The sequence below is a fragment of the Saimiri boliviensis genome, chromosome X (assembly GCF_048565385.1).
Source record: "Saimiri boliviensis isolate mSaiBol1 chromosome X, mSaiBol1.pri, whole genome shotgun sequence".
In the NCBI taxonomy this organism is placed as follows: Eukaryota; Metazoa; Chordata; class Mammalia; order Primates; family Cebidae; genus Saimiri; species Saimiri boliviensis.
Window position 1 is genome coordinate 135391516 of NC_133470.1, and position 26829 is coordinate 135418344.

The 26829-nt window shown below is 39.9% G+C and overlaps 1 protein-coding gene across 5 annotated transcripts in view; it reads right to left on the reverse strand.

Annotated features, from left to right (window-relative positions):
* The window catches only part of DIAPH2 (diaphanous related formin 2), a 914837-nt gene that overhangs the window by 157609 nt on the left and 730399 nt on the right, over window positions 1-26829 (reverse strand). For all 5 annotated transcript variants that reach the window (XM_074391645.1, XM_074391644.1, XM_074391643.1 and 2 more), the window contains one exon: window positions 17749-17844. In XM_074391645.1, coding sequence (XP_074247746.1) covers window positions 17749-17844 — 96 coding nt within the window. The remainder of the gene's footprint in view (window positions 1-17748; window positions 17845-26829) is intronic.

Below are 26829 nucleotides of genomic sequence, written 5' to 3' on the forward strand. Positions count from 1 at the left end.
TCACAAAATATAATACATCTATATTACGTAAAGTTGTTTACCTGCTAGTTAACCAGAAACTATTATTCAGTTTCATTACTTTAATTACAAAAATCCTAAAACAAAAAGCATTTGTAATAAAAACAGATTATGTAACAAATACCTGTTTTCAAATTGCCATGGGACTGGTTATGGAGCAGTATGGCCTAAAGCAATTACTAAAACCTGATTTAAATGCTATTCTAAATAGGCACAGGCTTTCCTTACATAACCTGTATTTATATTTATCAATAAAAACCTGAGACTTAAAGCTTGCAGTAATAAATATGCGCAGAAAGCAGGGCAAACTTATTATCTGTGATCCCATCTTTATCTCTCCCTATTACATCTGGGACAACTCTGTAGTACGTAGGTGATATGACTAAATCTTATTAGTAGAGGGCTTTTCTATTTTAAGCACAAATCTGATATTAAAGAGTCCCAAAGTAAAAAACTAACATAGCAAATGTCAGGAAATTAAGCAAATTAAAAGATACTGTCAATAGCATGCAGCACTGTCAAAGGACTAATAACTCCAGTTAAATACTATCAGGAATGGGCAGTAGATTTTTGAAAGTAGATACGAAGGCAATAGAGACATTTAATGTCAAAGCATAAAAGATATTTAGAGCACAGTAGCTATTATATTAAGCTATCGGTCCTTTGATCATTATTTTATCACTGATACAGTTGACATAGATGGGTACAAATAGCAGTAAAAATCTGTGAAATTTTCAAATTACCAGCTTGCCGCAGTGCTAATCATAAATTATAACTAGTGCTGGCATTAGTAAGATTCACTTCCAACTTAATGTGTTTATATTTTTAAAACTCGTTTATTTAGGAAAATATAAAACACAAAAATTGTTAATGATATATAGTCTTTTCAAAGTAGGTCTATTTCCTTTTATTTCAAAACTTTATTCCTCTTCCCATGAAGGTGAGGTTACCATGACAGTACTCACAGAGCCCCCTGCTTTGGGTTGCTTTTCCAAAAGGAGGGTTTAATTTGTAATTATTCATTTATACTCTTGCTCAGTCTCCATTAATGCTTAAGTGGCAGGTTGTCAGTAATATAAATTACTCATGTGAGTTCTGTTTCAATTAGCTATGAGGAGTCGGAAGTTTGGAAAAAAATAATTTTTAACTTCATATTATGTTAGAAACACATTTATACCATAACAAAATATTAATTCCCTTGTTTCTCTGTTATAAAATTTTGACATTATTAAAGGAGTTAGAGAGTAGAACAATTTGGAATACATACTGAATTTCTGACTTTAATAATGAAGATGAGGTTCTGCGTAATCTAAAATTAATTTAAAGCTAGTTAAGTAGAATATTCTACTATGTCTGTTTTGTTCTCTCCACTTGTTCAAATTTAACAAGTGGTAGCAGCTTTCAGGACAACAAGCACAAAAGATTCAAATTAGATGTCAAAATCGAGTAAGCCAAATCTGCCTTCTTTTATTATTTGAAAAGGATTTAACTAATTTTCTCAACTAATGCTTTTAGAAAATTATTTTTGTCTCAGTAAAACTTACAGCTCTGTAAAATGAACTTCAAAGGCAGTGACTACTGCATAAATAGTGTGATATTCAGATTGAAAACAAATAAAATGACAAGTGAAATGGGATAGAAGAACCATATAAAAGGCATGCTTCGGAGGGGAAGAAATTAACAAGGGAGGGAGCCTCAACAAAGCCCTGCCATTCTCTGCCCCAAACGCAAGTCAAATTAAAAAACGTTTCCATTTGGCCACATCGTAGTCCTATAACCCAAACTACCATAAAAAAAAAAAAAAAAGTAACAGTGGTTTATTTGCATTTTAGCTGTGCTTTCAACATTTTACAGCCTGTGGAGGATTTTCCCTGTTACATACAAAGCTAGCACGCCACCCATCATCTCTAGAGGTGAGGTTACCATGACAGTTACACAGTCCTCTGCTTTGGGTTGCTTTTCCAACAGGAGGGTTTGATTTGTAATTATTCATTTATACTCTTGCCCAGTCTCCATTATTACTATGAGCTGCATAGTGAACCAACATGAAATAAGTTGACAAAGAAGCAATAGGCTTTTAAAACCTTGACTAAGGCATTCACATCATTGAGAAAAAGAAAATCTCTGAGACCTAAGCCAGGAATAAAAGAACTCAGATCTATCTTAAAGCTGGAACTTCCCTGCTGAGAGAAACAGGAAGAAATGATAGCACGTAATACCACTGCAGCTGCAATATTTCTGAACTAGGACACTCAGAAAAGGGCACAAGCTATTAATGTTTCTAGAAACATTACGTTTAATTCCTCAGCAAAAGACTTAGCAGCTTAGTGGAAAGAAGCAGCAGACGGAGGGGGAAAAAAAAAAAGAAAACCAAAAACCATGAAAGAATAGTTAGCTCTGCAAGGAAATTTGCTTTAACTAATATCAGAAAGAAAATATTTCAGAAATTGTTGCCTCTAGTAATCTTACACCCCAAGGCTAGCAGAAAAGGTCATAGCTAATTGGTGCAAAAGCAGCTTTGGACATAGAGGAAGTGATACTCTGTGATGAAATCCACCTAATCACTTCCCTTTTTACCTTCAATTATGCCAGGACATGTACCACATATTACAGGGCCCAGGAAAGAAGCCATACTTCAAAACTGAGCTTCTTTCATAGTTTTTTTTTTTTGCAACATTTAACTTTCATAACCCAGCTAATTAGGAGAACAAAACCTATTGAATTGTCAAGAATGGGAGTTAAGTAGTAGTTTGAAGTTATACATAATTAAAATGATTTGCATGATTTGATTTAAAAAAAAATCAATCAATCAAATATGCTATTTTCCTGGGGCCATACTTCAGTTTAGGTAAACAGATAAACACATACACTACAGAGTCCTACTTTTACTGGAGTAAGCCTCCAAGCTTAAAAAAAAAAAAAAAGTGGATGAACATAGGTGTACATTTTCAAAATATTAGCGAAAAACATTAACATATCACTTAGGTTATGAGGAAAGTGCTTTAAAATCTTTTTTATTGTTTTACATGCCTTAATAATAAGAACTCTCCTTAGACTAGAATTTAAGTATGATCTGTTTTAGTAAGAACTATTTTGACTGAATTTGGAGAGGCAAAAATAAAAAATGCTAAACCTACCGACCTGTTCTACCTATTGAAATCCAGAATTTTTCCCTTTTCCTTAAACACACTTACACTTGCCAGATGTAAATAAATATGAACTGTGGTCTGAGAAACTTTTATGAAAAGATATTTTTTCCTTTTGAAGTTTCTTTAAAAGTGTAGACTTTTTGAGAGCAAAATAATTATGTAGTCATTTTGCAATTGTATATACTAATTGATGAAATCACTGACATAGAACTACAAAAGGTTAATTATCTACTTGATGCCTTACTCACTATCACAAACACTTGTAAATTCCAGTGGTGATGAGGTCATAATTCCAAACAGGCTGGGAACCAAGAATTTCATCCAGGAATTTTTCTCTATTCCTTTTAAACATTTCTCCCCACCACCCCCACCAAGAAGATTAGAACAATTTTACATAAATTAAGAGAAGGTTTATTTGGAGTAGCTGTGTATTATCACTCTTCCCCCCCCCCCCATAAAAGAGACAGAATGTTGAGACTTAAGAGAGATAAAAGACTTCAAACAATGCCTAAACAACTATATTTTCCTAATTTTTCCCCTTTTCTTACCCACAACTAATGTGTAGAGCAGGCGTCCCCAAACTTTTTACACAGGGGGCCAGTTCACTGTCCCTCAGACCGTTGGAGGGCCGCCACATACTGTGCTCCTCTCACTGACCACCAATGAAAGAGGTGCCCCTTCCTGCAGCGCGGTGGGGGAGGCTGGATAAATGGCCTCAGGGAGCCGTAGTTTGGGGATGCCTGGTGTAGAATATCAGGTTGGGGCAATGGAGGTGAGAAACAGTGTTGTGAGGGGCTGGGTGTGCTGCACCTGTAATCCCAGCACTTTGGGAGGCCCAGGTGGGCAGATCACTCCTGAGGTCAGGAGTTCGAAACCAGCCTGGCCAACATGGCAAAACCCCATCTCTACTAAAAAAAAAACCAAAAAACAAAAAATATGTGTTAGCTGGGCATGGTGGCAGGCACCTGTAATCTCAGCTACTCGGGAAGATGTGACATGAGAATCGCTTGAACCCTGGGGACAGGGGTTGCAGTGAGTCAAGATCAATCACGTAACTGGACAACAGAGAGAGGGGAGGGGAGGGGAGGGGAGAGGAAGAGGAGAGGAGAGGAAGTGAAGGGAAACAGGATTGTGAGGGAGATAAAGAGATAAAACAAAATTCTTCTGAATCAGGAGAACAAAATGAGGAAAGCGGTGTGCAAAAAGCCTCAGGACCGTAAAGCATGGGAAGTAGGAAAAAAGTGAAAAGGGATACTGTATAATTCTCACAATCTGTGTGGACAGCATTGAACTTGACCATAATCTTTTCTCAGTGCTTTGCATCCTCCCCTGTCACGCGAACTGATCGATATTGTTTATGGCAACCAAAAAAATCATTTAAATTGCTAGATGTGATATTTGCCTTTCCAACCTGCATCCCATGGAAATTCAACATTTAAAACACTCTCTAATAATTTCCTAGAAACACATAAGGCTGTAACTTCATTTCTAAATTTATTTTCTATCTTGATCCATTACTCACTAATTTATTATACCCACTCACTAAGGATGGGCATCATCTGGGTGCTTCCATGTTCTGGGTTTTCAGGACTACTAACTGAGCTTCTTTTAATGCTCTTCCAGGTGCAAAAGAGTTTGTTTAAATTTGGACCATAAATCTATGTACTAGAAAAGTTCTTTTTAAAGTCTTTTTTTTTCAATTCATGATTGTTTAAGGTTGATATGACAATAGAATTAAAATCCACAAATATTATGTACAAAGTGCTGTCATTTCTCGTTATCTCTGCCACATAAGATAGTACTCATATAGACAACTGAGATGATGTCACAATAATTAAAAGAAACACTGGATTATCCAGAGAAAATCATATTGCTTAACCCTCCTGATACAAACATTCCTTCGTAGTTTAGCTCCAAGCATTTGAAGATAATCTATCAGTTTATTATGAAATAAGATAAACATGAACATTTTTGATTAATAGCTAGAAGGCTGCTAAAGCTCTAACAGGTATTATAACTGAAATAAAAATGAAATCCATGCACAATGGTATTAACTTTCCAAAGAAGTATATGAAAATCATATCTTTTTGTGTTTTTCATTTCTTTGTGTCCAGGATATACACTGACTTTCTGAAACCACTGCAGAGTTGTGAATAATGTATGAAATAAAAAAAAAAAAATCCTGTTCATTGCCCAGAGAGTATTGTATTGCTTGTGGTATACTACTTCTATGCTAGACAAACAATAGAACAGACCACTAAACCTAAAATCTGAAGCTAAAACCTTCCCAAGTGGAAAGGGAAAATACCATCCCAGATTCCAGAAGTCCCTCAACAAACAGATCAAATCCTTATAATAGTCCTACATACTATTACTTAGAACTGAATAAAAACTCTTAAACGAGAAAGATCTGTTCTTCTGAGCAGATAAGTATGACAGTTGGAAAAGCAATTAATTACTTACTGATATTCTAAAGAAATTTACTAACTTCTATTTCCCTATCTTATAGAGCATAATAGTATTTGCAAATGATGATGTAAAACTGAAACAAAAGGATATTATTACCACTCAATTTTTATTTCCTCTTGCAGTATTTAGGAATTTACCCTCTAAGGAGTCATGTGGGAGTGGAACAAAGCATGATTTGAGTTGAGAATGACATAGAGGTAGCAGTCAAATGCAAACGCAATGGATGTAAGAGTAAGAGTAATGGCATATAGTTATTTTGTGGTTTTTATATAAAGTCGGCATTTTTCTTTACTTGTTAAGCATAAACATTACTGAGTAGAAAGGTCATGAGAAGGTAACATACATAGGACATGCAAGTTTGCTCATAAAAACTCAGCTTTAACAGGATTTCATTTACAGTGATGTAGAACAAAATTTCTATTTCCTCCATCCCTCAAATTTCAAACTTCAGAGATAGCTTTACGTATGATATATTAAAAAGGCCTTGTGTAGATTTAGTCTTGTTAAAATAATTGTGAAGTATTCAACAAGCAGTTATCAAAAGCATATACTATATTGAGTTATGTGTTACATGCTAAAAATAAATCACAATCTTTAAATAGCAGAATATCGTTATAGTATTTTAATACTTTGTATCATCTATTAATATATCTTTAAGAGAGTTGACATTGAGCATAACTTTAAAAGGCTTCCTGGAATAGGTGAGGAACTATCTTAGATTCAAGATATTTTGCAAATGCAAAAGATACCAAGAAATAATAGAAAAAAATGGAATTTCAGGCCGGGCGTGGTGGCTCAAGCCTGTAATCCCAGCACTTTGGGAGGCCAAGGCGGGTGGATCACGAGGTCAAGAGATCGAGACCATCCTGGTCAACATGGTGAAACCCCCATTTCTACCAAAAATACAAAAAATTAACTGGGCATGGTGACGCGTGCCTGTAATCCCAGCTACTCAAGAGGCTGAGGCAGGAGAATTGCCTGAACCCAGGAGGCGGAGGTTGCGGTGAGCCGAGATCGCGCCATTGCACTCCAGCCTGGGTAACAAGAGCGAAACTCCGTCTCAAAAAAAAGAAAAAAAAGAAAAAACGGAATTTCAAAAGGGTACTGGGGGTTGAGCTCAGTGGCTCGGGATTGTAATCTTAGCATTCTGAGAGGCCAAGGCAGTGGGATTGCTTGAGCCCAGGAGTTCCAGACCAGCATGGGCAACATATTGAGACTCCATCTCTACAAAAAAAATTAAAATTAGGCAGTGGTGTGAGCCTGTAGTCCCAGCTACTCGGGAGGCTGAGAGTGGGGTTGAGGGGCTGTGAGGAAGAATTCCTTGAGCCCATAAAGTCAACGCTGTAATGAGCCATGATCACGCCATTGTGCTACAGCCTGGGCGACAGAGAGAGACACAATCTCAAAACACACACACAACCACCACCACAACAAAACCCAAAACAAAACAATTGTGGCACTTAAGATACCCACTGCTTTCTTCCTTCCTTCTTTCAGCTTCCACTCCTCTCATTCTAATGGGCACAAGGAAGGGAACTACCAGGAGTAAGGTTCAAATTTTAATACACAGAAGAGGTGTATCCAAAGGTTTAATGAAAATTGAAGGGTCGGAAGTACAGCCGGGCACGGTGGCTCAAGCCTGTCATCCCAGCACTTTGGGAGGCCGAGGCGGGTGGATCACAAGGTCAAGAGATCGAGACCATCCTGGTCAACATGGTGAAACCCCGTCTCTACTAAAAATACAAAACATTAGCTGGGCATGGTGGCGCGTGCCTGTAATCCCAGCTACTCAGGAGGCTGAGGCAGGAGAATTGCCTGAACCCAGGGCGTGGAGGTTGCGGTGAGCCGAGATCGCACCATTGCACTCCAGCCTGGGTAACAAGAGCAAAACTCCGTCTCAAAAAAAAAAAAAAAAGGAAGTACATTCATGTCCAAGTAAATCTGGCTGCCTTGGGATGTCCACTGGGAAAGCAGATGGATTCTGCTGTAAAGCAAGCAGAGCTTAAAATTTCTTATCCCTAGTTAGGAAAATACTTAGTAATATAGAAATGAGCCCATATGAGAGAAATTTTCCCATAATCAAGGCCACTAACTAGAATGTTTATTTTTCTTTAGTTGTAAAAGCACTTAATTTTCTAGAAATGTTAAGGTACTCATGACAATCTGTTGAATACAGTTTTGTTTTTGTAGTCGCAAATGCATAGAGCATCTGCTTTTGGTAGACTGGCATCACGCACTTGCCGTATAACATCCCAACCATTTTTTCCTTAATTGGAGGTTTATTAATAAGCAGGTAGTTGTGTGAGCTTAGCTACCAACGTTAGCATGTCTGTGAATTTTTGACATGAACTTAAAACTACCAAGATAAATTTATTGCTGCATAGTCGTTTCCCCTAACTTATCCCATACTCCAATAACTAAAGGAAGCCTGTTATATTCATATTCTCATAAAAATTAAATCGAATTGACCTTATCTCCTACTTTCCTGCAGGGCTCACCACTGAGGAAATGTGCTGCAGAGATGATTACATTGTATAGAACAGAGAAACAAATGAGTGATTGAAATTTCTATAGAGAACATCATCAATACTTAGAACAATTTTGCATAGAAATAGGACATAAGCCTGTAATCCCAGCACTTTGGGAGGCCGAGGCGGGTGGATCACGAGGTCAAGAGATCGAGACCATCCTGGTCAACATGGTGAAACCCCATCTCTACTAAAAATACAAAAAATTAGCTGGGCATGGTGGCGCGTGCCTGTAATCCCAGCTACTCAGGAGGCTGAGGCAGGAGAATTGCCTGAACCCAGGAGGCGGAGGTTGCGGTGAGCCGAGATCGCGCCATCGCACTCCAGCCTGGGTAACAAGAGTGAAACTCCGCCTCAAAAAAAAAAAAAAAAAAAAAAAAAAAGAAAGAAATAGGATATAAACAGTCCATGTTCAATTTGTTTTCTAATTGTCAAGGAATAATCAAGGACAGACTACATGGCAACCTTCAGTTTCTAGCTTCGTTAACGCAAACCTGGATCTTATTAGCCAAAACATGTGCATGTTTGTCCCAAATGTAAAATTAAATTTTCATTTAAAAATAAAAAGAAAACAGAAGCAAACAAAAATTATATAACCAATACAGGTACCCACTTCATCGCAAGATGAAGTCTTGAAACGGTTTTGGCTAAGGTCGCCAATGAATTTCTGTTAGTGAAATCCAATGGAGCCCTTCCAATCCTTATTTTATCTGTCCTCTCAGGTACACGTTTATAAATTTGTATACATTTAAAGGGTACAAGGGCAGTTTTGTTACATGGATATGTCGTGTAGTGGTGCAGTCTGGGCTTTTATTGTAAGCACCATCCAAATAATGTACATTGTACCCGTTAAGTAATTTCTCATCTCTCAGCCCCGTCCTACCCTTATACCACATCTGAGTCTCCCATCTCTATTATTCCACACTCTATGTCCGTGTAATCTCTGCTACATTTGATGCCATTAAGCCCTTTCTCTTTTGGCCCCTGTGATACCACAATAGCTTGCTTCTCCCCATACTCCATAATTAATACCCTCACGCTCTCTTTCATGGGCTCCAAATTCTGAGCTAGTCCCATAAATTGGTGGTTCTCAACTTTGAGGGTACATTAGAATTGGCTAAATAACTTTTAAGCATGCTATCATCCAGGCTCCAATCCTATAGATTTCAGTTTAATTGGACATGGGTATTTCTCAGAAGTACCTCAAAGTGATACCAGTATGTGGCAGGGCTAAGAATCACTGCCATAAATGTTTGTTTTCTCTAGAGTTCTGTCTTACGATCACTGGTCTATTCATTCTCCCGAGATTATCCGACCCACCCTCACGTTATTAACTATCACCTGGATGTTTACTACTTCTCCAAGACTGCTGGATTCATGCTCCAGAGAACACTAAATGGCTAGCATACAGATATGTGATTTGCCCCTACTCGACCACCTCCTTCCCTCCTCTCAAGAGAATTACATGTGTACTATGACCCACCTGCTACTGACTTTCACCCTTTGCAAACCAGTTAATTCTAAAGTTGACAAAGATTTTCTTAAGGTGCCCCCCCCCCCACACCCTGCCCCTCTTTTACTTTGAGACAGAGTCTGGCTCTGTCACCTGGGCTGGAGTACAGTGGCATGATCATACTCACTGCAGCTTCAACCTCCCCGCTGCTGGCTCTTCGCTACAACAAACTAACTTTTCGTCATTGCCACTTGACTCTTTCATGTCTCTGTCACATGCTTTTTGTCATTTCCTTTATCGGAAAAGCCTGTTCCTCTTGTTTTCCCCCAAACTACTATTCATCCTTCCAAACACAGATCAAAGGCCACTTTCATCATGAAGCCTCTCTTGAATTCTCCAGGTGGTTAGTTGTTCCATTTAGCACATTTTCCACATTTATATTATAAAATTTATGTCATATGTATGCCTTTCCCATGAGATTCGGAGTTTTTAAGGGCAAGGCCCTAGCACTGTTGCCTGGCCCCTAGTATTTGATCAATAAGTATTACTTGGATGAATGTCATGCTTTTATTTGTTTATTTCCTTACACTGCTTTTTAAAACCAGATTTTAATTGTACATTACCACATAATGAATGCATTAAAGACCAAACGGGGCTTCGTGTGCTAGTATAAGATTCTGACATTTGGCTGGGTGCGGTGGCTCACACCTGTAATCCCAGCACTTTGGGAGGCCAAGGTGGGAGAATTACAAGGTCAGGAGTTCGAGATCAGCCTGACCAACATGGTCAAATCCTGTCTCTACTAAAAATACAAAAATTAGCTGGGCGTGGTGGTGCATGAGGCAGGAGAATCACTGGAACCTGTGAGGCGGAGGACGTAGCAAGACCAGATCGTGCCACTGCATTTCAGGCTGGCGACAGAGCAAGACTCAGTCTCAAAAAAAAACTGCTGACATTTATAAAATAGAGACTGAGAAAGTCATAAAGAAGAACTCATCTTCAGGGAGAAAGAAGTAAACAGCTTGGAATGAATGACCAGCACGACCTAGTAATGTTAAAACAAAATGAGCACAAAACCACGACAGGTCACAGTCATCAAGATGATACTGAGTATTACATGGGATCTGAGCTTGTCTTTGGCCCTTGCCATCTTGGGTCAACTCCTCTGGTGATGGTGGGCGAGGGAGGCTGTCATTTAAAATTGAAAGCTCTTTCTCTAAAATTATCAGTGATACTCTGAGGCAGAAGCAGTACTACTTGGGACACAGGTGGAGTGTCACACTAAAAGAAAAGAGAGGGGCATTTCCCTCCTACTTTGCCAATGACCGCTGTCAAACTGGCACTAAGAAGGCATGAGAGTCCCCGCTGCTGTGGAAGAGGTGGAGGAACAGTGGTGCGTGCTTGTTTCTGTGAAATGCCCCTTGAGAACTCCCAGAAATGTTTCAGAGAGCCCCAAAAACAGATGAGGTCCTGAATGTGTATGTGGAGACAAGAGCCAACAAAATTTGTGTTTTGTTATTTAGCAGGCAATGAGGCCTGGGGAAATGTAGGTTTGGTTTTGCTGTGAAATTATTCTTCCTTAATACATAGAGAGGGTTTTTTTTTTTTTACCCTCTGTTGTACAACATTGTTTCTTGTCCCCTACCTGTTCTCAAACGGGAAGTGATACCTTCCCATTTACACTCTTACCTTGCTGATACATAAAACTAGGATTCTTTGTCTCCTGAGTTGCTCCTGACTTTTGAAATTTAGTTTTCTTGGTTGCCCTGTGTGGTGTTAAAACCAAAACACATTTATTGTTTCCTGGTTTCATTTCTTCATAATGCTTCTCTTGTGTGGTTTTTTAAATGTCTAGAACTATGTATCAAAATCCAGTCATAGCCAAAATGCTAAGTTAGATATCCACCTATTATTGAGAGGCCCATTTCTATTTACTTACAGTAGGCAAAGAACGAAAAAGTCGGGTTGGTTGAAGAAAGAGAAGCAAGCTCTAAGTATCTACAGCTATTTGGCAATAAAACAGATGTGGAGTTGTGTATTTGTCTTTTAACAGTGGTTTTCGCTCCTGCAAGGTGTCTCTCTATGTGCTTCTTTTTCCCCTAAAGCTTACCTTTGATCTTACAATGACACAGTCAGGAATACTTAGGGGCAATTCTTTACGAAGTAGACAGTAAACATACGCAACTTATTGTCTTAAGTGGTAACAAAGGCTGTAACAACACAGGGTCAAGAAAGATTTAGCAAAATTCACAGAAGATACATCCATACTAGGTTGTTAAGGAAAAATGAGATGTGCCTTCACCCACCGAACTGCTAGAACATATCTCCCATCTTACACAGACACAAAGGAGAGGGGTGGGGGGGGTGGGAGTGGTTAGTCTAACTCCTATGCTGCACACAGGCTCACTGTTCCTATCGCTATTCCAGCGCAGAGACGATCGCGTTGTAATTTGATCACATGGTTTATATTCATGCTTTCCCAAACAGTCTGTGAGCTCCTCTAGGCAAGCGTCCTGTTTGATTTTGTATCCTCAGTACCTAACTCAGTCTACGGCACCGAGGAGGCATTCGATAAGATTGCACAACTGTTGAATGAATATGATCTTTCCCTACAGCCTCGCCGTCTACTCTGGATAGCTCTGTATTCTCTTCCCAGTTCTATCACAATATTGAAAGGATGCTCTTGAAAAAGTCATTAGAAAGCTCCCAAATAGCAAATCACTGGTCTTTACCCTTTTTTATTCCACCAGAGCATAAGTAATTGTTAAAAAGGTTCACCTCTGCTGCCTTCTTAGTACTTCGCTCTTTTTTTGCTTCTATGACGATAATGTCTGGATTCTCCTCCTACTGGCCCGTTAGTGAAGGTGTTTGCAAGGTTCTGTCATGGGTTCTCTCAGCCAATCATACTCAAAGCCCTAGGATTATCTTTGCCTTTTGGCTACCCTTCTACCTCTAAATTATCTCCAAGAATATCACCATAGACTCCTAATTCACTACTTATACTCCTTCAGATTAAATGTTCGAATGCATAACTTTGTGTTCCTCCACTGCTTAAAAACCTTCAATAAATCCCCATTGCTTAAAGAATTGTCAGTTAACACCTCAGTCTCTCTCATTCAAGCAATGATATGGAGCCAACCTAATTTTCCAGAATTATCTCATACTTCTATACTATATATATCCTATTTTCTTACTGTACTTTTTGCCAGTGCTGAAAAATGCTTTGAACTTTCTTGCCTCTGTTTTTCTTTTCTTTTCTTTTCTTTTTTTTTTTTTTGAGACGGAGTTTCGCTCTTGTTACCCAGGCTGGAGTGCAATGGCGCGATCTCGGCTCACCGCAACCTCCGCCTCCGGGTTCAGGCAAGTCTCCTGCCTCAGCCTCCTGCCTCTGTTTTTCTTAACGACATTTCTTTTGACTGAAATGCCCACTAACATCACCTCCAGCTCTCACTGTTGGAATCCCTACTCGTCCATCAAAGTCTTTTGCTCCATGGTTATTTTTCTGATATATCCAATAATGCATGCTAGTCCCATCCTCTGAAGTCACATAGTATGTTATTAACACCTCCTGTTTAATACTTACTATCTTCTGCCTTATTCCGTAGTTTTTCTGTGCTTTTTATCTTTCCTATAATAATACACAGGGTTTTATAACTAAGGAAATCTTCATTATTTCGACATCATCCCTCATCATGTGTAGCACAGTACCTTTTACACAGCAGATGACGTACAATAAATGAATATTTAGGGGCTCATTTACTAATCTCTGATTTTGATATCAGCAAAGCTTGTGATCTGGGTTAATATTCAGCTTGTAGGCACCAGTACAACCAGAGTGGCTATTTAACACCTGCGTACATTCCAACTAGTGGGGGCCCGTGCTACACCAGTTAATGTTATCTCATTTTTGAGTCAGGGTCTGGCTCTGCCTGTCATCCAGGCTGGAGTGTAGCAACATGATGGCTCTGTCACTCAGGCTGTAGTTCCACTCACTGCACATCTGCCTCCTAGGCTCAAGCAATCCTCCCACTTCAGCCTCCTGAGTAGCTGGGACTACAGGCTCATGCCAACACACTTAGGTAATTTTTTTTGTAATTTTTGGAGAGATGAGGTTTTGCTATGTTGCCCAGGCTGTCCTCGAACTCCTGAGCTCAAACGATCCTCTCACCTCGGCCTCCCAAAATGCTGGGATTAGAGGCATGAGCCATCAAGCCCAGCTTTTTTGTTTTTTTGTTAAACAGATATATTTTCAATTACCATTACCGATATGATCATGTACTTTGAAATGCCTTTTGGTACCCTTAACTGCAACAGTACATTCTGCTGAATGGATCAGAGGCAATATTTGGCAGCTCCTTCTGAGTTACTAAATATGGTAGGTCTTGGGCAGGGGGCACAGGCTCAGAGTGGGTGATTTATAATTTAGGCAACTAATCATATCATTCATTAACATTTTGATTTTCTAATGAAGAATACAGACTATCACCTCATTTCGTTTACACGTGAAATTAAAAACATTACAATCAGATGACCGGGCTCGTTGGCTCACACCTGTACTTCCAACATTTTGGGAGACCCAGCTGGGCAGATCACCTGAGGTCAGGAGTTCGAGACCAGCCTGGGCAATAGAGTGGCATCCCTGTCTCTACTAAAAATACAACAATTCAGCTGGGCATGGTGGCTGACACCTGTAATCCCAGCACTTTGGGAGGCCAAGGCGGGTAGATCACCTGAGGTCAGGAGTTCGAGACCAGCCTGGCCAACCTGGCGAAACACCGTCTCTACTTAAAAATACAAAAATTAGCCGGGCGCAGTGGCTCAAGCCTGTAATCCCAGCACTTTGGGAGGCCGAGGCGGGTGGATCACGAGGTCGAGAGATCGAGACCATCCTGGTCAACATGGTGAAACCCCGTCTCTACTAAAAATACAAAAAATTAGCTGGGCATGGTGGCGCGTGCCTGTAATCCCAGCTACTCAGGAGGCTGAGGGAGGAGAATTGCCTAAACCCAGGAGGCGGAGGTTGCGGTGAGCCGAGATCGCGCCATTGCACTCCAGCCTGGGTAACAAGAGCGAAACTCCGTCTCAAAAAAAAAAAAAAAAAATTAGCTGGTCAGGGTGGCGAGCATTTGTACTCCCAGCTACTCAAGAGGCTGAGGCAGCAGAATCACTTGAACCCAGGAGGTGGAAGTTGCAGTGAGCTGAGACTGCACCACTGTACTGCAGGCCAGGGTGACAAAGCAAGATTCTCTCTCAAAATATAAAAACAAATTAAAAAATAACAATACAATAATTAGCTGGGCATGGTGATGCATGCCTGCAATCCCAGCTACTGGGGAGGCAGAGGCACACGAATCTCTGGAACCCGGGAGGCGGAGGTGGCAGTGAGCTGAGATCACACCACTGCACTCCAGCCTGGGCAAGAGAGCAAGGCTCTGTCTCAAAAAAATAATACATAAATAAAAACATTACCATTAGAAACACAATGGTAGAGCTCTGTATTTTACATAGCAGTAACTCCCATCTGTAAGCAATGGTAATGGAAATGGCGAGCAGAGCAGAAGTACATTATTGTTGATTGTGGTTTCCTCTGATTTTAGATTTTTTGGATTTTCCTTTTATTTCACTTTACTTGGGAGGAAACAGCCTTCTTCATAATTTGGCTTTTCTGCTTTTAGCTCATGTTGAAGTAGAGGTTGTTGGAAAAAAATCAAGGATGCCAATGTTGAACAGGGAAAGCTTAACAATACCAAGTCAGCGGGATCTTGGAAAGGAAACAAATCAGGTGCCCAAGAAACTACAAATAATAGGGGACTAACAGGAAAAGATGGTCTAGCTAGGAAGGGCTGAGACAAAGAGGAAATCTGTAAAAGTCCCTGGTTCTGCTTCTTCTATAAAGAGGCAAACATGTAGTCCCAGCTACTCGGGAGGCTGAGGCAAGAGAATCGCTTGAACCCGGGAGGCGGAGGTTGCAGTGAGCGGCGATCACGCCATTGCACTCCAGCCTGGGCAACAGAGTGAGACTTTGTCTCGCAACAAAAAAAGAAAGAAAGAGATAAACGAAGGTTGTTGGCAGACTTGTGAACTCTGCGCCTTCTGTACCCTCCCCTCACGTCCAGCTCTTACACTGACGACCAACCACTACCACTGTCTGCCTTCGAATTTCGTTTCACCTCTGGACGTTTGCTTTAGCTGCTGCCACTTGGAAGGACTGCCACAGCTAAGTCGAGTGGTATTTTTAACCCTATGTGTTCACGGAGGCACTCCAGCAACAACCCAAAGGAAATCCCAATTTAGATTACTTGGAGTCAGTAGTATAAAATTATGCAGTTTGTGAATATATTCTGGGTGTTTCACAGTTGACAACACTATATTCCCTTGAGTACCAAACTCACAGAAACCCCATGGAATGATCTCTCTCTCCCAGTACAGCTTTTCTATAATCAGTATGAGGTGTGAGACTAATCAGACAAGGGCTTTAGCAAATGTGCATTTTAAAAATAAACAGCCTAGAAAAATTATGGCAGCTCTTTTATGGCCCAGAATAACATGTTTTTACTTATCAGCTGCTTAACGGAGAACTGAATTGACACAAAAATTATTTCGGTTCACCTTTCACTGACTACTACTGCTTTGACAGTTCAAGAAAGAGGAGTGAAGGTTTTTATTTTTCTTAAGAGGTGGTAGGGGGGCCTCTGATGGCATGGTAGAACATTCTTATTTACAGATAAAGGCTGAATGGCTGCCTCATAGTTATAGATGAGCAGTGCTCTTGGAATTGTGGCATGCAGCATTACTTTAAAAATGAACATGAACATATAAATACAGTTTCTACTTTTCTTTATCCAGTCTTCCACCCTTTTTGTAGGCCATCTATGATGCATTCATATACATAAAAGTAGTCTTATACTCCAACCAAAACGCTTCTCCCCTCTCAATCAAATCTTATCTTCAGGCTAATCTCCCAGGGACCATCCATGAATAGCAGAGGCAGAACGTTACCCAATATCCATCAGGATTCACCCAAATGTGAAAAACATGAACATAACTGATATATTCTTCTGCCATGAAGTTCATCACTGCCAAAAGCTTTCCTGGACAACTATGTTCGGGATCCCATTTCTCCGACTTCTTTGTTGCAGTACAATGGTTTTGAGAGCTATCAATTTCCATTAAACGACACATGGTAACTTCCAGTCCGAATACAGAACATTTTTGGAATTACAGGGTATTGAAGGAAAATCTTATTAATCTAAATTAAATAGAGTTTACATATTTGCTGTTAATTTTCATTTTTTTCATTTACTTCTCCATATTGCTTTATAGCCCATGAAGAGGACTCTTAAAATCAACATACCTAATTTCTTTCTCTACTTCAAGAAAGACATGAGGTAAAAATAGAAAACCTTACTGAGAGGAGGTAGACAGTTCAGTAGACTTGGATTATCCTTAGAGGAGCTATTACATTATTTACTTCTGCCATAGAGTATGAACAGAGAAAGTGGACAGCTTTCTAGTTCACTTGGGTGAGGGAGGTTGTTTTACTTCTTTTATGCTTTTTCTTCCCCTGAGATCTATTTTCATAGTATGGCTTTAACTGTTAATAATCAAACATAAAAACAAAAACTTTGGGATTTGAGGGGATCTTGGATTGTCTGTGCTTCTCCTCCCTTTATTAACATGGATCATAGAGAACAGGCTGTGCTGCAAAACCAAAATGGTCTCTAGAAACAGGCGTTGTCTCAGTTTCCTTACCTGTGAAAGCTAATGTGATATCCTGAGGGCCAATTACTTTTAATGATTTAATTACATTTATGGTTTTAAACTACTTTCCACCTAAACCACATGCTCATAAAATAACAATTAAAATATTTAATATTAAACACAGTGGGAGTCCTTGTTTCCGATTTTTGTTGTAAAGTCTACAGTTATTTGAAGACACATTTACCAAGTCGAAACTTGCAATCATGTAGATGCCTGCTGAGATTTCACACACGAGCTGAGATCAACTGTTAAAAAAAGACTTCATGAGGAAGTGTTTTTATTTTTCCTGTTTTGTTTTTTTTTCCGGTGTTGTTTCTTTGCTCTGATCATTCACAGTTTACAGTACCATGTGAAGTGGAATGGGTTTTACCTGGATTCCTTGGGATCCGCTTTCGTCGGTCTCTGAATGCTGCACCTGATTGTAGGGCTTCTAGAAGATTATCCATCACACCAGTCTCATCACCCTCTGGAGAAAGGGAGAAATCAGAATTAATCTTGGAGCAATTAAAGTTAAACTACAGGAAAATAAAGGGAAAAACTCCTGTCAGATGTATATAATACCCCTAAATTAAAGACATACATCTGTTTTAACATAATGGATCCTGTCAGTTTCTGGCACCACAGACTACTTTGCTTATTATGCACCATTAAGCAAAATTCATGCCAATCCCACTGTTCCTTCAACTTAAAGACCTTGTCTTTTGTATTATTGATGACACGCTCAGTATGCAAATAAACAGTAGCTGATCAGCCACTGCTGCTTTCCTGTTAAGATTCTTATAAGATATTCCTAAGCAAGAAACCACTGACCCGGCTTAATGCAATCAATGTGCAGGGCGTGATTTGATGAAGCGGAGTTACACAAGGTTAAATACTGATTGTATTAATACTTTCGGCATTCAACCATCATCTGCGATTATCTTAGAAAACACTATTTGCAAAACACATTTGCATTCAATTCTTACCTAATCCATATCCTTTACCATTTTGGGATGCTGACACTGTATAAAGAAAAGGTGACACATTTTAAATTTTAGAGACATCAGCCAGAGTCCCACTTCCTTTTTAGAATGCTGTTGTGTGTCTAAACTTTTCCTGTGGGAAAGAACTGTTAAGAAGCCACGAGTGGGATGCCCAGAAGATGTTCATGGAAATTTCTAACAGAAACAGCATTTAAAACATTTTACCTTCCTCCAATCTTTGACAACTCTGGCCATGAGAAACAACTTTTAACATTTGTTAGAATGTTTGTCTCGAAGCATCAATGGCCAGAAAGTTTCTATGACACTGTGGATAAGCGCCAGTGAGCTCAGCCCACTCTTCCTAACTGGCCTAGCTGATGAAAGGGACCCTAACTAGGTGACTACTTTGAGGGTAGCTAAATGTGTAAGTCTGAGGACACCGTTTCTGATGTTATTCCAAGATAAATCTAAATCCTACTTTGTTTAAACAATTAACTATGGGGTATGAAATCACAAATGAAAATACATTTTCTTATGGGACTGAGCAAGGTAAACATGCTTTTTGAGTATGTTCTGCATTTCATTTGAGACCTCCATAATATTACAATAATTTATTCATTTTTAATATATATATATTTTTTATTGCATTTTGAGACAGAGTTTCACTCTTGTTGCCCAGGCTAGAGGGCAATGGCAAAATCTTGGCTCACCACAACCTCCGCCTCCCAGGTTCAAGTGATTCTCCTGTCTCAGCCTCCCAAGCAGCTGGGATTACAGGCATGCACCACCACGCCTGGCTAATTTTTTTGTATTTTTTTCCTTCAGTAGAGACATGTTGGTCAGGCTGGTCTCAAACTCCCAACCTGAGGTGATCCGCTGACCTCAGGTGATCCACCGGCCTCAGCCTCCGGAAAGTGCTGGGATTACAGGCATGAGCCACTGTGCCTGGCCACCATTTATTCTTTTAAAATAAACTCTCTAGGATAAGGTACTGAGTGAAAAAAAAAAAAAAGAAGAGGAACACTGAGGTTCTCAGGTCTACTATTTGGTGAAAACAGGAAAAATGAAGAAGAGCCCGTTGAGTAAATATGGAAAGAGGCTTGTGTACTTTTAACATTCATTAAGAGGCCAGGCATGGTGGCTCATGCCTGTAATCCCAGCACTTTGGGAGGCTGAGGTGGGTGGATCACTTGAGGTCAGGAGTTCGGGACCAGCCTTGGCCAACATGGTGAAACCCTGTTTCAACTAAAAACACAAAAAATTAGCCAGGTCTGGTGGTGGGCATCTGTAATCCCAGCTACTTGGGAGGCTTAAGCAGGAGAATCAATTGAACTTAAACCCACAAGGCAGAGGTTACAGTGAGCCAAGATTGCACCACTGCTCTCCAGCCTGGGTGACAGAGTGAGATTCCATCTCCACCCCCCACACACAAAAAAACCCAAAAACATTCATTAACGTCACAGACACATTCAAATAACCCATGCTCTTTTCAATAGAAAGAAAAGAAGAACTGAGGGTAGTTTGGTATGGCTAGAATGTACCTGGGAAAATTAAATTATATGCAGTAGACACTTTACAGTTGTTACATTTTTTAATCCTCACAACACGCTGAGATAAGTACTATATGTTTTCAACTGGGGTGGATAGGCCCAGGTATGAATTCAGATGAGTCTGATACCAAGCCCAGCTGTCTTTGCTCAATAGCTGGCAGAAGTTGAAATGAACTAGGCACTGGTAGCCAGATGATGAAAGACGTAAATTCTATGATATGGAACATGAACACTGTTCTATAAGCTGGCGGTACTCAATAGGTATAAAATGCAGGACATAAGGGTGAACCACATAAATGCTAAACATTCTAGTAGTAATATTATAAAATTTAAAAAGGTGAAATTCTTTTTTTTTTTTTTTGCTGATGTCTCACTCTGTCGCCCAGGCTGGAGTGCAGTGGTGCGATCTCGGCTCACTGCAACCTCCAACCTTCCAGGTCCATGTGATTCTCCTGCCTCAGCCTTCTGAGTAGCTGGGATTATAGGTGTGTTCCACCATGCCTGGATAATTTTTGTAGAAACAGGGTTTCACCATGTTGTCCAGGCTGGTCTCAAATGCCTGGGCTCAAGCGAGCCACCAGCCTCAACCTCCCAAAGCGCTGGGATTATAGGTTTGTGCCACAGTGCCCGACCAAATTGAATTTTAATACATTAAGTAAACATTCAACCAAATGTAATTTTTAAATGATGTATTTTACCTTCTTCTTATTAGACTAACTCTTAGAAATCTAGTACCTATTTACTTCTGCACACATCAATTCAGATTAGCTACATTTCAGGCACTCAATAGCCACATGCAGATTGTGGCTACTGTACTGGGCATATCAACTATAAACAATAGAAAGTGACTTGATCAGATTTATACTTTTTTTTTTTTTTTTTTTTTTTGAGACGGAGTTTCGCTCTTGTTATCCAGGCTGGAGTGCAATGGCGCGATCTCGGCTCACCGCAACCTCCGCCTCCTGGGTTCAGGCAATTCTCCTGCCTCAGCCTCCTGAGTAGTTGGGATTACAGGCACGCGCCACCACGCCCAGCTAGTTTTTTGTATTTTTAGTAGAGACGGGGTTTCACCATGTGGACCAGGATGGTCTCGATCTCTTGACCTCGTGATCCACCCGCCTCTGCCTCCCAAAGTGCTGGGATTACAGGCTTGAGCCACCGCGCCCGGCCCAGATTTATACTTTAAAAAGACTTGTTGGACAGCACTGGGGAGAATGACTCAGAGGATGGCTGGACAAAAGGCAGGGAAATTTTGGCCGAGTGCAGTGGTTCATGCCTGTAATCCCAGCACTTTGGGAGGCAGAGGCAGGAGGATCACTTGAGGTCAGGAGTTCAAGACCAGCCTGACCAACATGGTGAAACCCTGTCTCTACTAAAAATACAAAAAATTAGCCGGGTGTGGTGGTGGGCACCTGTAATCCCAGCTACTCAAATGGCTGAGGCAGGAGAATCACATGAACCCAGGAGGCAGAGGTTGCTGTGAGTCGAGATCACACAACTGTACTCCAGCCTGGGTGACAGAGTGAGACTGCATTTCAAAAAAAAAAGAGGAAAATTTTTAGGTGAATAGCATAACTGTCTAAATAGCACATACCCCGAACTAACCAGAGAGCAAAGTGAATGGAGAGGATGGACATTTTGAAGGCATTAATACAGTCAGTAGGACTTGGTGGGCAGGAGAAGGAGGGTGAGATGAAGGAGAGAAGTTTAGATAACCAGAGACAAACAAGTATGAGAAAATGTGATCCATTTGATGTACCTAAGGAATATATAAGTAGAAATAACAAAAAAAGAAGTTGGAAATACGGGTCTGAAATTCAAGAGCGAACTTTGGGCTGGAGCTAAAGATTCTCATCCACCATCTGATTTGGTCATCAGATGGTGGATGAGATTACCTACCCTGAAAAAGTGTATTAGAAGAAGAGAATAGAGGATATAATTCCAGAAAACCCCAACTTTTTTAAAAAAAATTAAAAATTTTTAATTGCCAAGTAAAAATTATGCATATATACCCACTTATACCCAATATATGAGATGATTTTTATTTTATTTTTTTGAGACAGAGTCTCTCTGTGTTGCCCAGGTTGGAATGCAGTGGTGTGATCGTGGCTCACTAAAACGTACACCTCCTCAGTTCAAGTGATTCTCCTGCTTCAGCCTCCCAAGTACTGGGATTACAAGTGTGTGCCACCATCCCTGGATCATTTTCTTTCTATATTTTTAGCAGAAAGGAAGTTTCACCACGTGGGCCAGGCTGGTCTTGAACTCCTGACCTCAAGTGATCCGCCAATCTCGGCCTCCCAAAGTGCTGAGATTACAGGTGTGAGCCACCGCACCACGCCATGTTTTAATATATGTAAACATTGTGGAATGACTAATTCAAGTTATTTAACATACGTATTATATCACCATTTTTTAGCAGTCAGAACACTTAAAATCTGAGCAATTTTCGAATACACAATATATTGTTATTAATTATATAGTTACCATTATGTAACTATGTCCAACTGAAATTTTGTGTCTTTTAACTAATGTCTTCCTAATGCCTTCCCCAGAATCAGAGAAACCCAACTTTTAACAGGCAGTCAGGAGAAGCAGAATTGCAAAGAAGACAGGGAAGGAATTTTTAGAGATACAAAATACAAGAAGGTGAGAACAACAGCACAAGTGAATTTTATGTATCATTACAAAAATAATTATAAAGACTACACAGAAAAGTAAATATCTGTAAATGACTGAAAAAATATATTTATGATTTCCCTAATATACAAACATTAAAAATGTATAACGCTATAGATATTGTTTTATTAAAATTATTTAATACAATTTTGTTGTAATTAGACAAAAACATGGAAACACAGATACGACACAAAGTTGAGAGGAGGCTGGGCACAGTAGCTCACGCCTGTAATCCCAGCACTTTGGAAGGCCGAGGTGGGAGGATCACTTAGGCTCGGGAGTTTGAGACTGGCCTGGACAACACGGAGAAACCCCATCTTTATAAAAACAAAATAGCTGAGTGTGGTGGCATGCACCTGTAGTCCCAGCTACTCAGGAGGCTGGGGTGGGAGGGTCACTTGAGCCTGGGAGGTTGGGGTTGCAGTGAGCCATGAGCATGCCACTGCACTCCAGCCTGGGTGACAGGGTGAGATCCTGTTTCAAAATAAATAAAGTCGAGAAGAATTAAAAATAAATACGCTTGCTTAATTTAGTAGTTGCCACCTTACTGTACTTGTCAAAATATTAGCCTAGACAGCATTTCTCAAACTTTTTTCATTATTGTCTTCCTCCCACTGGGAGTCTTTTTAAGTGTTTCTTCTTGTGTCCTCTACGGTTAAAATTTAATGCCATAGATATCTTATACATCTGTTTATGTACTGTGGTCCTTCAGAAGGCTACAAACCATTGCGATATCTAAGATATTTTTTTCTACCCACATTCCCAACAACCAGTATTCATCCCTTTTGGGGGATATATTGTCCCTTCTGAGAATGCATATGCTAGATAGTTCTGCTAAAAAAAAACAACAAAAAAAACTTTGTAAATATCACTGATGTATTAAAGGAGAGGAATGCACACTTCAGTCTCCCATTACTTTTTCTTTTGCTCCACGATAACTTTCAAAGAAGCTGGGTATTTTTCATAAAATGTCTAACGTTACTGAATCAAGATTTCATGAATATAATAATGGGATTGGTTACATTTCAGTTAGTCTTCCTAAAACAAAACGGAAGTCAACACGATCCTGTAAAACAAGTTATTCTTCATTTTGAATGGCTTTCAGTAAAATTTGGTATGGGATTGAATTTGAGGTTGACAGTTAACCTAGAATTTCCAAGTTCATAGAACCATTAATTCTTACTTAGATGTCATTAGTATGGAGTAGTTTTTTTTTTTTTTTTTTTTGATCCTGAGTTTAAACTCAAGGAAAAAAAAAATTTGTGTTTATTACATTTAAAAGGACAAAAACTAGGGCCGGGCGCGGTGGCTCAAGCCTGTAATCCCAGCACTTTGGGAGGCCGAGGCGAGTGGATCACGAGGTCAAGAGATCGAGACCATCCTGGTCAACAAGGTGAAACCGTGTCTCTACTAAAAATACAAAAAATTAGCTGGGCACGGTGGTGCGTGCCTGTAAACCCAGCTACTCGGGAGGCTGAGGCAGGAGAATTGCCTGAACCCAGGAGGCGGAGGTTGTGGTGAGCCAAGAACGTGCCACTGCACTCCAGACTGGGTAATAAGAGTGAAACTCTGTCTCAAAAAAATAAATAAATAAAAAATAAAAAATAAAAATAAAAATAAAAAAAGACAAAAACTTTATTGAACACATATACAAAACGTGTTTTTTACAACATACAATACTTATTTAACTGAGTGAAAGACTGTCAACTGAAAATTCTGTAATACCTTTAGCCACTAAAATGATAACATATGGGCATATCTGAGAGGTAACACTTCAGAAGTAACTTTCTAATCAGCCTAAAAGTCACAGATATTACTAAGGCGTTAGGTGGGCTGCATGCAGTCTGTGGGCTTTGTGTAAGGTACTTACCATCAGATCAAATAAAAGGCATGAGTTGTACCTTCTTTTTCATGTTTCCCACAGTATTTGTCATCTAGTAGATGCCGAATGCCTGCTGATCTCAATTTTCAGTATCAGCATTTACTTGTGTTGTCTTAATATTTCCCAAAGGAGTTTGGAGATGATACAGATTACAATTAGCACTATGTAAATTAATTACCTCTGCTATACCTTTGTGCAAGCTTATTCCCTATTGGCTAGCACGTACTTACTTACAGACAATTCTCTGTGGGGTTCTCACATTTCTGCACAGTTTGTGAACAGAGGCACTGATGGCCTTTTCCAATACTATTTTTTCCAAGGATGTTTTTACAGAAAACAGCCTTGGAAGATACAGTGTCTTCCTCTAGAGAAGATGGCAGGTTCGTTTGCTTTGCAGACAGATTATATCTCCCTCTAGGGCAAATGTCAGGCACGTTTGTGTTCAGTCCATTACAAAAGGTTTGGGTTCCCTAAGCATGGGATTCCTCAGCAATGGCACAAACCCACCGTGAGCGCAGCATCCACCTAGGTCTGCCTTCGCAACTCTGGTCTAGATTTGCTTTCCAACTCTGGGCCATGAATAACAGTGTTATGTGTCTTTAACCCCAGAGTCTTGTGTATTCTGCCAGCTTCACTGAAACGGCAGCAGGCTAAATTGTTGGCATGCAAATAGGGCAAAATCTCTGACCCTTCATAGTTTTTGAAACTACTCTGAGCTCTCCTTCCTTGTTTTTTTTGAGACAGAGTCTCACTCTGTCACCAGGCATCAGGCTGGAGTGCAGTGGCAATGATCTCACCTCACTGCAATCTCTGCCTCCCGGGTTCAAGCAATTCTTCTGCCTCAGCCTCCTGAGTAGCTGGAACTACAGGCGTGCGCCACCACGCCCAGGTAATTTTTTGTACTTTTTAGTAGAGATGGGGTTTCACCATGTTGGCCTGGATGGTCTCGATCTCTTGACCTCATGATCCACCCGTCTCGGCTTCCCAAAGTGCTGGGATTACAGGCGTGAGCCACCATACCCGGCCTCTCCTTCCTTTTTATTACACATTATTAATTACTCCCCAGGAACTCAAGCACCAAGTACCCTGGACTCTCTCATTCCCTAAAACCCTATTCCAGTTTATCACACCTTAAAAATTACTAAAGTAAAGCCAATACTATAAAAATCATTTCCTAAAATCTTAACAACCTGGGCATAATGGTTTTAATTCACTGTTATAGCCTCCTTGAATTCTCGATTGTATAATTAAGGCTTTCCGCAAAAGCTGAGCTGCTCAAAGTTGAAAAAGTTGCTATGAACCAATCACTGTTAAATGATCCTATAGAAGTAAAAGGCTTCTTACTGAAAGTAGGACCCTTCCATGTGAGATAATACTTGCACATATGAAATCATTTTTAAAAATAAAACTACGCTTTCTGTGGGCTCAAAGAGTTGGGGAAGATTTCATGGAAGAAATGAGACTTAAGCCTCTGAAAACATTACATTTCCAGAGTACTTCAGGTATTATAATTTCTTTTAAAAGACACAAATAGATTTTTTTAAAAAACAGACCATATTGGTTCACAGATAATAAAATCTAAAATATCTGAACTGCTACTGCACATTAATATGCACTATGTGTGCATATTTAAGTTTACAAATGTTGAAATGGAAAGATACTAATTGTACAGTTTAAAGTCTTGAAAAATGCATACATCCATGGAACTACCACCACAATCATGATATTGAACACTTCATCTCTCCAGAAAATTCTCTTTTGCCCCTACCACTCAGAGAAAACATATGTCTGAATATCAATCATCATATATTAGTTCTATCTATCTATCTATCTATCTATCTATCTATCTATCTATTCTTTTGAGATAGAGTCTTGCTCTGTCACCCAGGCGGGAGTGCAATGGTGCGATCTCGGCTCACTGCAACCTCCACCTCCTGGGTTTAAGTGATTCTCCTGCCCTGCTTCCCAAGTAGCTGAGATTACAGGCGCCCACCACCACACCCGGCTAATGTTTGTATTTTTAGTAGAGATGGGGTTTCGCCATGTTGGTCAAACTGGTTTTGAACTCCTGACCTCAGGTGATCCGCCCACCTCGGCCTCCCAAAGCGCTGGAATTACAGGCGTGAGCCACCGTGCCTGACCAGTTTTATCTATTTATATCACATAATTTTAAGGGGGTAAAAAGAGTTGAGGCCATTTTGAATCAGCATAACCACCTGAAATAAAATATGGATGGTATCTATGATAAAGCATGAAAACAGAAATAGAGTTGAAAGATACAGGAGTTACAGTTGGATAGGTAAGATCAGAGCAAAGTTCTAAACAGGCTTGGATATCATTTTAAGAAACCTGAATGTGATTCAATGGACTCTAAAAAG